This window comes from Rhincodon typus, chromosome 21, assembly GCF_021869965.1.
Source record: "Rhincodon typus isolate 14 chromosome 21, sRhiTyp1.1, whole genome shotgun sequence".
NCBI lineage: Eukaryota > Metazoa > Chordata > Chondrichthyes > Orectolobiformes > Rhincodontidae > Rhincodon > Rhincodon typus.
In genome coordinates, this window is record NC_063352.1 from 14,256,950 (window position 1) to 14,269,416 (window position 12,467).

At 39.3% G+C, this 12,467-nt stretch overlaps 1 protein-coding gene across 1 annotated transcript in view; it reads left to right on the forward strand.

The window, feature by feature from the left end:
- The first annotated feature begins 2,462 nt into the window (after positions 1-2,462).
- LOC109933973 (epsin-2) overlaps positions 2,463-12,467 on the forward strand; it is a 33,891-nt gene continuing 23,886 nt past the window's right edge. Inside the window, exons 1-2 of the mRNA XM_048609687.1 lie at positions 2,463-2,469; positions 2,732-2,844. Coding sequence (XP_048465644.1) covers positions 2,463-2,469; positions 2,732-2,844 — 120 coding nt within the window. The remainder of the gene's footprint in view (positions 2,470-2,731; positions 2,845-12,467) is intronic.

A 12,467-nucleotide genomic window follows, 5' to 3' on the forward strand; every position in this document is an offset into this window, starting at 1 on the left:
CTGAGAGGAATTGATGAGAGGGCTGTCTGCACATCTTGCTGCATTGACAAGTGCTCCATCCTGTTGCTTTTCATGTACGCCATTATTGAAAATGCTGACTAGTCAGTAACAACAAAGAGCAGCAGTGGCATGGTCAGAGATGGCCAGATAATCATGTACCACTGTCAGCCAAAACAAGTTTAAAGACAGCTCTCCAAACTTCAGCTTCATTGTGTGATCCATCTGTCGCTGTACATATTCCTTTTTCTTTTAATGCCAGCTTTTATGATGAATTGGGAAAATGCATCAAGTATCCAGTTGGTCTTCCAGGTTTGTTGAGAGGGAGTAAAAATCAAACTTGCCGTACTTTTGAGATGTTCTGAATTATGAGGCTGTGGATCGTGTCACTGCCGATGCTAGCGGAAACTTCCCCGGTGAGTCCACTGCCACTGTCTCTTATCAAAGGCCCAGTTTTGACCTGAAACCTTAAAGTTTATCTGTGATTGTCAGAATTGTTACATTCTACCCCTACATTTAAGCATTCAGGTGGCTGAAAATGTCTGGCTCAGCTGGCATATCTTGCAATCAGTAATCACTAGATAGTAACTCTTTATAAGGCAGTTCATGTATTGTTGAGAACTGACATTTTTCTGCAGAGATCATGAGCATAGGAGATGCCCCCCCTTGCCTCCAAACAAAGACCCTGTGATGACAGTCTACCCTTAAACACCAAGGTGCAACAGTGATCCTTGGTTTCCAATGTGACCAGCACATGAAATAGCAAAAAAAAAATTTCAGAGAATACGATTTTACCTAATTCACAACTTTCACGGCCTGCTGTAATGCAGCAGCAAGCTCTAGTGGCATTGTTTTGGCTACAAGGGCTTCACTCGAGGTGATCTGAATGTCAGAACTTTGCTCTTTCATCTTACTGACAAATCCTTTGACTTTCCCCATTGTGGAGACTGCTCCGTCGGTGCATATGCTCCGATACGTGGCTCAGTAAGTTTATTCCCCTCAAGTAGGGATCTGTTACCTGAAATATTTCTTTACCAGTCCAACCTCTTGAATGGACTCGCTGATCTGCAAAGCAAATTTCCCACTGGTAGCTAACTTTTCTTGCAGCACCTCCCCAGCTGACATATCGTCAGATCTCCACATACTCAATACTGGAAGTGACTACACAAGGCAGCACTGCTCCCGAGAACTTGGCAGCATATTACCTGCCTTGCTGTGACACACCGGTTGAAAACCTCTGATCTGTGCACATGTACCCCCAGGTCCGTAGCCCTGGACGCTCTATAGACCAGTACCATTAAATCTACATTGTCTGTCTTATCTGTTCTGTCAAAATGCAACACCACATAGCTGTTTATGTTAAGTTCTACATGCCACATGTCAGCCCACTCTAGGTGTCTTTCGGTATCTTCTGCTTATGGGTGTTGGTATTTTCACTGTCAGCCATGTTTCCAACTTTGGTATCATAAGCAAATTTTACTCTGCATTCTTATTTCCAGGTCCTTTTTATAGATGTACTGATGTGTGTATGCCTATTTTTTTAAAAAAAAGCCTAGTGGTGCTAGCATTGATCGTTGGGAAACTTTCGTTTCTGAATGAAATGGCCATTTACTATGTTTTGCTGTTTTTATCCATTACACTGATTCTTTATCTAAGCAGACAATCATCCTGTTGCATCAGCTACAATTTTTTAACCAACCTTTTTATGTGATACTTTACAAATGCTTTCCTGAAATCCATATAATCAAACGTACATTGTATTCTCTTCACCTCTTGTCATTTTACTAAAACATTCAAATACATTAAGTCAAACAAGATCAGCCATTCACAAATCAAATCTCGCAAAAGAGCGAGTTATTTTCTGATGATTTATTTTTAAAATCTCAGCCATTACTTTGCGTGTCAATTTGTCCGTCCTGTCAAATTGTGCTGCTCAACATGTTATAGAACACAATACAACTTTCTCCAACTTGATAGTGAGAAGAGCAAAGTCATTATTTTGTCATAAACACTTTTGCCATGATTGCAACCTGCCATGCAGCTATTTGCTTGAGGTGAACCAGGTTATAGTGTTCTGTTAAGAGTTGAGCTTGTGTTCCTTATTTCCTATTCATCACTTGGACTACTAATTTTTGGACTAAGATTTTGTTCAGTTGTGTTTTGCTCAGTTCATCTATAATCTCTAAAGCTATGATCTTTAGAATTCCATTTGTAATGGAGTGCGAGAGTAATTTGAGGGGAAATGGATTGTAGTTGGATAGAAGTTTGTCCAGTGTATATTTAAAATTTCCACAAATATATTTGTAAACAATTTTAAAATGCAAATATTGGACCATGCCAACAAAATTCTGGAATCTTGTTGAGAAATTGAGTAAAAAAAATTAAATGTTCCATATTCTTTACTCCATTTTTCAATGGCCAATGCTAGACTTAACAGTCAAGCTGCTATCCAAACCCAAATGCGCATGGAAAGTAAATATGCATTTAAGCTCAAATGTACCTGTTAGAGTTAAGCAACACTTGTGAAATGTGTTTATCTTTCTTGAAAGTGGATGTATTTTTAATCGGTCTAATAGCGTTTGAAGTATCCAGTTGAAGTCAATTAAATCTGTAGTGGATATTGTTGATTATTGTAAGTACCTGCAGTTCGTGACTCCTAAATTGGAGTGGATTAACCTGGATTAACCTTTTTGATCTTTTTCAGTTTTAATGGGTGCCTTTTTTTTTGTTTTAGCAACCTCTCCACGAGCTTCATCAGAGTTAGAACAGGCTAGACCACAAACCAGTGGAGAAGAGGAACTTCAGCTGCAGTTGGCTTTAGCCATGAGTAGAGAAGCAGCGGAACAGGTACACTACTTATGAATAGTTTGACTCCATTTTCCTCGTATGTTACTTATCAAAATCAGATTACGTGATCTGTTTACGCCAGGCAATTGCTTTTGATATCTCTAACATGATATATCAAGTTTGTATATTTTTAAAGCGATACTCTTTTTAAAAAAGAAATCTCTCAAGTTCAAAAGTCTGGAGACTTTACAAAATATATCTGTCTTCTAAAACTTCACAAAACAGAATGATATAGATGAGTTCAGTTGATTAACTTTAAGTCCACTGTACAAAAAAAAAATACACTTGGTGAACACCCTTGCATTATCTCAGGAGAAGATAAACTAACTTTGCTTTTTGAAATGAAATAAGAAAGGTGCTGAGGCTTGGTTTCAGATGATTGCATGTACTACATTAATGCAACGGTGTCCAAAAGAGGGAAAGTTATCAACTTTATCTTTGTTCTGCTCCTCCTCATCTTTTGTAACATTTTCTTTGCGATTCTTGATTTTTATTTTAGATCCTTTTTTGTACTCTCCTTAGTTTCTGGCTGTTACAACTTGGTAAGTTTCCCCTGCTGACTATTAGGACAATGGTTTGGAGGATTACTTGACACTGAGTGTGAAAAATCCCAGCCCAGATGACAGCTAGCTGCACAAGTTACCTTAGTGGGCCAGACTAGATATATCATCAGTACTTTAGAATACTGCAGACCTGCAAAATTTGGGCAATGAGTTGACTGTTGGAATGCTAAACCCCAAGCATTTAATCTTTGAGTAGTGGCCCTAATTCCTAAAAGGTAACTTTGCCCTTCGTCTTTTCACTCTGCACAAGGAGGATAATCAGTAGTTGATTATAACAAACTGGAAAAGATTTGACCTCTCAGTAAATGAAATTTGGTACCAGAAACTCCTCACAAGCAGCATGGTGAGCATCATAATTAAGTTGGAAAGCATTGCATTTTAACCATATCATACAAACATCATTATATGCTGAGAGTTCGATGAGGGGGTTTTGCAGAGCTAAAGCTTTTATCAATCCAACCATTGTAAGCAATATAAAGAAGTTTCTTGAGCCTTAAAACTTTTTTTGTGAGGTCAGTAGCTATACTGTTACTGGACTAATCCAGTGCTTAAAACTAATCTAGGCTAATCCTTAAGAGGATTCAAATCTCATAACATCTCAATTTCTATTCACTTCACTTAAAAGTTATGAAATTAGAAGCTAGTTTTCAATAATGATGATCATGAAGCTATCGCATTGTTATGAAAACCACTTAGTTTACCAATGTCATTTTGGGAAGGAAATCTACCTCTCTTATCTGGTCGGAGCACAAATGAGTTCAAACCCACATAAATGTATTTAGCTTTTAACTGCCCTCTAAAAGACCTAGCAAGGCACTCACTTGTAGCAAACTGTTACAGTATTGTCAAAAGGTAATAAAATAGCACAGAATATCCAACATAAATCTAGGAACAGGAACAATAATGGTACACCACACTTTGTTGACCCTGAAAATTCTTTCTTACCAACATCTGGGGACTTCAACTGAAATTGGAGAGTTGACCCATATACCAATGAAGTAACAACCTGAAATATACTTGTTCAATGCATCATACTTCACATCTAGTTTCCTAGACTCCTCATTGTCATCTCTGGATGTGGCCTACGTCTCTGGCAGAACAGACTCCATAGAGGTAGCAGCTCAGTAGTATTGCTGCTCAGTCCTTTAAAGAATTTATCGCGATATTTTCACTGAGGACAATACCATATCTATCAGTTCACCAGATCTTCTGATCTTTTTGCCTTCCCAAGCATCATTTACTTGCCTTTTCCAGACACTGCACCTGAGAATCTGTCACAAGAGATTTGCATAAGAAACATCACGAAGAACAAGTTTCATAGCGTCATAAGTTGTACATCACAGAAACCGATCCTTAAGTCCAACTCATCCGTGCCGACCAAGTTTCCCAAACGAAACTAGTCCCACTTGCCTGCATTTAGCCCAAACCCCCTCAAACCTTTTCTATTCATGTTCCTGTCCAAATGCCTTTTCAGTGTTGTAACTGTACCCTCATCTACCACTTCCACGTACAAACCACCCTCTGTGGAAAAAGTTGCTCCTCGTGTCTCTTTTAAATCTTTCTCCTCTCACCTTAAAAATATGCCCTCTAGTTTGGAGCTCCCCTACTGTAGGGAAAAAGACCTTTGCTTTCACCTTATCTGTGCCCCTCATGATTTTATAAACTTCCATAAGGTCACTCCTCAACCTCTGGTGTTCCCAGAAAAAAGTGTCCCAGCCCCTCAATTTTAATAATTACTTCCAATAATTGGGCAACCAGAACTGTGCACAATACTCCAAAAGTGGCCTCACCAACATCCTGTGCTACCTCAACATGATGTCCCAACTCCTATGTGCAATGGTCTGAGCAATGAAGGCAAGTGTGATTAAACCCCTTCTTCACCACCCTGTCTTCCTGTGTGATGCAAATTTCAAAAAATTATGTACCTGAACCCCTATGTCTCTTTGTTCGACAAAACGACCTACAGCCTTATCAATAATTGTATAAGTTTTGCCCTTGTTTGTTTTACCAAAATGCAATATTTCACGTTTATCCAAATTAAACTCCACCTGCCACTCTTCAGCCCAGTGGCTCAATTGATCGAGATTCCTTTGTAATCTTAACTAACCTTCTTCACTGTCAACCATACCATCAATTATGGTGCCATCCACAAACTTAGTAACCATGCCTCCTCAGTTCTCATCCAAATTGTTTATATTAATAACAAACAAAAATGGACTTAGCACCGATACCTGCAAAACACTGCTTGTCACAGGCCTTCAGTCCACAAACATCCTCCACCATCATCCTGTCTTCTACTGTCAAGCCAGTTTTTTTAAATCTAATTTGTTTCTGATATGTCCCAAGTATGGAAATTTCAAAACACATTGCTCAGTTTCTAATTTTTTTTTCATTTTTTTTTTCGCCTGAATAGCATCTACTGCCTTGGAATCTTTTATAGTTGTACTGAATGCTAATGTTTCAGAACTGGAATCTGGTCTTATTTGGGTGCCAGCCAATTCAGCTGTCCAATTAGACTTTGCAATCCTTCCATTTCTGTTTTGGAAGTTAGTGCATCTTTTTGTGAAGCACTATTTTGTATAATAGCAATAGGTCTAGCATTTTCCAAACAAGATTGCTGATGAAAGTGCTATTTGATCCATTCTGCCTGATTTCCAATCCAATGTACTTAAAAGCCTCAGAAGCCATGACTTCCAAATTTAAGTTCTGCTTTAAGGCCATTTATGACAATATTTTTAACTTCCCAACTTCTCTCCTTTCCCCCCCCACCAACCCCCAACCACAAAAAAAATCATCTACATGCCTCAAAGATACCTGAAAGCTGGCCTTAATGCCATAAAACATGGCAGGATCTGCTTTTAACCAAAGACAAACCAACTTTAGTAAGAGACCTTACTAAGAAGCACCAAACTAGAGGCATAATTTGGGCCATACACATTTAATTAACTTAGAGTGACCTAACTGCATTTGGTGTCTCTTTTGGAGAATGAAGAAACATATCACTCCTAATCTGACTTCAGTGCAAAAATGCAGCTTTAAGATCAATTGAACTACACTTCCACGGACTTGTTGTTCATGAAGCCAAAGTAATTTCAAAATTGCGTTTCCTGTCAATGCTGAATCTACTTTTGTATCCTGATCCCCAAGTTTTCCTTAAACCTCATGCAACTAAAGCCTTGCTTTAGCCTAAAATGTCTTGTTGGGGATGTCTTTTTGATGCATATCCACCTACCTTATAAGGCTGTTTGTCCCATAGGCACCTCTTTGTACACTCCAAATTTTCTTTGCTTTTAAGATTGTCATTTCTATTTCAAGTTTTCTTTTCATACTGTTAATTATGGCTTGCATCTAGATGCTCTCACCAGTTAGTTAACATTATGTCCTTGTTTTCTGTCATATCACTGATAGCCCGCTTTCTGCTATGAATGCTGCTGGGAAGGAATGCTTTCCTGAGAGATTTTCTCCCTGCTTTTGATGTTTGTTCTAGTAGTGTATGTTTATCTACAAATTTAATGATCGTCAGAATAGAAGTCAGTCCATATCTGATACTTCAGCACAGTCCAAAAATATAAATGTCAGCACGAATAAAGAAGTTGCCATTCAAATTTCTGCAGTCTCACATACAACCTGTTAAATTCCCTTCTGTACTCTGCTAAAGTACTACCTTCAGTCTGTCTGAATTTTTGAAAATCTGACCACACTTCAAATGCAGTTGTTAAATCATCTTTTTGACAAATTTTATCCGTGAACGTTGGCTATCTGTCCAAACCTTCATCTGTGTTAAGACCAGGCTCCAATTCTGAAAAATCCTTTTGCTTCTTGGCACTTGTCTTGCTGTTTCGAAGCAAGTCAAGGCCATTTCTTGCTTCCTGTTTGGTAATTAAGTAAATGAGGCCCACATTGTAACTTAATTCTTACACTGGTCGTAAGGCTCATTTTCAGAAAACAGAGGTGAGTAATTATCCCAAAACTTTATATTTTGACTCAAACATCCTCTGCTACCAATATTATACTCTAAAAGAATTTTGTAATTTTAATTTTTAAAAAAAAAAGTCACACACTTGTGTGAACGTATTATTTCAGTTACTTACACCCATGAAACACTCAACCCATTGACTACTAGCTCCTCATATTTAGACAAACAATTTAAACCCGATTAGCTCTTAATTATCAACAACAGAAACAGGAATTTCTGGAGGAACGCAGCAGGTCTGGCAGCATCTGTGGAGAAAAAGCAGAGTTAATGTTTTGAATCTAGTAACCCTTCCTCAGAACTGATAATAGCTGGGAAAAGGTGTATAGAACATAGAACAGTACAGCACAGCACAGTACAGACCCTTCAGCCCACGATGTTGTGCCGAACTTTTACCCGAATCCTACGTTCTATCTAATCTCCATCCCTACCTTATACTATCATCCATATGCCTATCTAATAGCTGCTTAAATCCCCCTAATGAGGCTGACTCCACTACCCTCTCCAGCGATGCATTCCACACCCCTACCACTCTCTGAGTAAAGAACCTACCTCTGACGTCTCCCCTATATCTACCTCCACTCACTTTAAAGCTATGCCCCCTCGTAATAGCTACCTCTACCCTTGCAAAAAGTCTCTGGCTGTCCACTCTATCTATACCTCTGATCATTTTGTACACCTCTATCAAGTCCCCTCTCATCCTTCGTCGTTCTAAAGAGAAAAGCTCTCAATCTTTCCTTGTAAAACATTCCCTCCATTCCAGGCAACATCCTGGTAAATCTCCTCTGCACCTTTTCCAACGTTTCCACATCTATCCTGTAATGAGGCGACCAGAACTGAACACAATACTCCAGATGTGGCTGAACCAGACTTTTGTACAGCTGGAGCATAACTTCACGGCTCTTTGAACGCAGTCCCTCTATTAATGAAAGCTAACACACCATACACCTTAACAACTCTATCCACCTGGGTGGCAGCTTTCTGGGAACTGTGGACATGAACCCCAAGATCCCTCTGCAACTCCACACTGCCAAGAATCTTTCTGTTAACCCTGTATTCTGCTTTCAAGTTTGTCCTTCCAAAATGAATCACCTCACGCTTTTCAAGGTATATGTGCTGTAGATAAGGATCGGGGGCAGAAATGGTGAACGGATAGGGGGAGATGGAGCTGAGAGAGAGAAAATGATAGTTGGGCAGACGGGAGGTTGGATGATAGTATGCTAGGCAGAAAAAAAGAGCTATTAATAACCACCCAAGGTAGGTGAAAATGGATCGGTGGGTTGTACTGGAAGCAGTTCATGTCATAAAGGGCCTGAGGTTTGGGATGGGTAAAAGTTGGTGTTCAGGTTCTAAAATTATTGAACTCCGTATTGATTCCCGAAGGCTGCAAGTGGAAAATTAGGTGCTGTTCTTCCAGTTTGCACTGAACGTCACTGGAGCATTGCAGCAAACCCGTCATAGAAATGTTGGCCTGGCAACACTAGCGTGTTGAAGTGGCAGGCAACTGGAACCTTTTTTTTTTTTTTTTGCCAACAGATTGTTTTCCAAAACAATTACTGTCACTTATCCTGCAGTTTGCCTCCATAATGTAGAAGAGACCACATTGTGAGCAGTGAATGCAGGGACTAGACTGATTGCAGGTAAATTGCTGCTTCACCTAGTAGGTATGTTTAGAGACTTGGACAGTGAGGAGGTAAACAGGTAAGCGTTGCACCTTATAATTTAATGGGAAGTTGGCATTGGAGGGTGTTGGCATTGGAGGGTGTTGGCATTGGAGGGTGTTGGCATTGGAGGAGGTGTGGACCAAGCTGTCCTGGAGGGAACATTCCCTGTGACATGCTGACAGGGGAGGGGAGGGAAATGAGAGTCTGCTAGTGACATCCCAGTGGAGTTGATAATGGCTGCTTTTAGCTTGTAATTATTATATCCCTTGTTCTAATCGATTATTGGGGTCCTCCAATATTTCAGTGCAAAAGGCAAGGTGAAAATATTTCCAGCCATATTCAGCCAGAATAGTTGAGTTGATGATCCTTCTCGGCCACCGTCGAGGTCTCCTCAATCACAGCTGCCAGCATTCACCCAATTTGATTCACTTCAATTGATATCAAAACAGCTGAAAACACTGAGTACTACAAAGGCCATGGACCCTTGCAATGGACCAGCCATAGTACTGAAGAATCGTGCTCCAGAATTATCCATACTCCTAACTTAGCATTCCAGTACAGCTACAACACTGGCATCTAATAAACTGAAAAATTGCTCAGGTATGTCTGGTCCAGTAAGAGGCAAGACAGATCTAACCCAGACAATTACTGTCTCATCAATCTGCTCTCTTATCATTAGAAAACTGATGAAAGGTGTCATTGACAGTGCTTGAAGAGGCATCTAATGGCATCAAGGAGGCTTAGCAAAGTTGAAGTCACAGGAGCAGAACTCTCCACCAGTTGAAGTACTACCTGACATAAAGGAATATGGTTGTTGTTGGAAGTCATTCTTTTATCACAAAGAGACAGAAGTCAGGATGTTTTCTGATTATTGCATTGCGTTCTGTACCATTCCAGTGTCCTGAGATACGATGTAGTCTGTGCCCAAATGCAACAAGACCTGGATGAAATTCAGAATTGGGCTGATAAGTGACAAATAACATTAATTACATACAAATGCCAGATAATGGCTATCTCCTTTAAGAGAAAGCCTAACCATCTGTCCTCGACATTCAGTGGCATTACCGTCGCTGAGTCCGGAAACCTAACTGGATGAGCCACATAAATATTCTGACTGCAAATGAAGGTACCTGACTCCCCAGAAATATTCTACAAGGTACAAGTGTGATGGAATATTCTACTTGCCTGGATGATTGTGGCTCTTCCAACTGCTATTACAAGCTGAATACACTTCATGACAAAGCAGCTGGTTTATTGGTACTAAATCAATCAGCTTAAACGTTCACTTTGTCTCTACCAGAGGTCACACTGGGTCAGAATCCTGGAACTTCTTTCTTAACAGCATAGTGAGTGTATCGACATGTACATGAATGGACTAAAGTGGTTCAAGGAGGTGACTGTGTCATTTTTCTCTTATCCAGAAATTCTCTTACACACAACTGAGTTTTTTTCATCACCAAGTCACCTGTGGTACTTTTTAAACTTAGTAACCATCAAAGAATCCAGCTCTTCTTATATCTAGAAGTGCTGTTACACACGACTGAACATAATTTTTTTTTCCCCTCATCAAATCACCTGTGGTATTTTTTCATCTATTAATCACCTTCAGTAAATCATCCGTGTTTATAATTGAATAGTTTACATGCAAAACCTTTTAAGGGCAATGCAAGCCATCAAAGGTGAAGGAGAGGTATAGAGAGTGGGAAGGGGCTAAATCAAAATGGAGTTGGAAGGTGACTACCATCCTGATGGCAAATAGAGATGAACAATCAGTACTGCTGTGAAGGAAACTGAAAAAGTTACCTGTCCTATGCATTCCTAATTAGCACAAACCAATTTGTACATTTGCTGAAGGTTTTCAGGGGCACCCGATATATACACACGATAACAATGAAAGGAATTGTCTTAAGTAACACTAATAACATTTTAGTAGTGCTTGACCTCATTATAATGCCTAGGACATGCCTGTAATTGACAACCTTAGAAAAACAGTCGCAACAATTTTGTACTTCCAGGCACTGTTGGCCTAGGCCTATGTGGAATTCTTTGAACATTTGCACTTGCAAAGCTTACAACAAAATAACCAACATTGCATGCGATTCTGTAATCAGATAATATTTGCGTATAATCTTGAATGTGCAAAGAATTATACTGACAGGCAATTTAGGATCGTCACTTGGGCTTGTAGTATGGCATGCTTGGAGCATTGCATATGTTAGAACATAGTCTTTACTTTGAAAACAAAGAACACTATCTCATTTCAACTCAATAAAATGGGTGACATCCATTCGCTGATTCATCAGTCAAAGCTTTGCCCTGAGAAATCCAAGTCAATCTGCCTGTTTTGGAATTTAAATTCTGGCAATTAACTGTCAATCATCATTAACTGCTACATTGTCACAGAGAATGTCTCGACCAGTCAGAATCCACTTTCCAGTCAATCAGCACTCCTTTCATGTAGTATAAGTATTGATATCCTTTTTTCATTGGCATAATAATGAATTGTCCTGATAAGTGCAAGGCAGCTTCAAAAAGTGTCTATTTTTAAGCAACAATTTGTAAAACAATAAAGTAACCTGTCTATTTTAATGTGGTGAAACTGTTTTGAAATGTAAAAAACATGGTAAATGGAACTTTGCGGTTATTTTGAACTCTCCAGGTCAAGTAATCAAATGGTAAAACTATATATTTTCTCTCTGCAATCAGTTATTATAAATCTATACATCAAATGTAGAAGTTAGAAACAAAAATTTCAGTTAGTAAAGGTTGCAACAAATGATGAATTGTTCATTTCTCATGTTTAGAATAAAGTAGTTTTCAGTAGGGTGAGAAACTTGCTGAATAATTCTGAAGGTGAATTAAAATCCAGCAGTGGAGTCATTAAAATCTACAGCAATGAAAAAAGCCGTTTGGCCCATTGAGTCTGCACTGGTCAAAACTAAACCCCTAACTATTCTTTTCAATTTTCTAACACTTCGCCCATAGCTTTGTATGCCTTGGCATTGCAAGTGTACATCTAAATACTTAAGTGGTATGAGGGTTTCTGCCTCGACCACCCTTGTGGTGGGTTTCATATTTTCCACCAACACCTGGATTGAAGAAATATTTCCTCACATCTCCTCTAAACCTCCTGCCTGTTGCCTTAAATCAATGCCATCTGGTGATTGATCCCTCCACCAAGAGGAGAAGTTTCTCCCTAACTATGCCCCTCATAATTTTATATATTTCAATCTTGACCTCCCTCATTCTCCTCTGCTCCAAAGAAAGCAACCCTAGTCTTTCCAGTCTGTTTCCATAAAACTCTCCAGCCCAAGCAACATCATGATAAATCTCCTCTGCACCCTCTCCAGTGCAATCAAATGGAGTTTCTGAATGCTTTTAAGCTCTCAATATTTTCAGGAAAGTTGCATGTTTCAGAGAAGC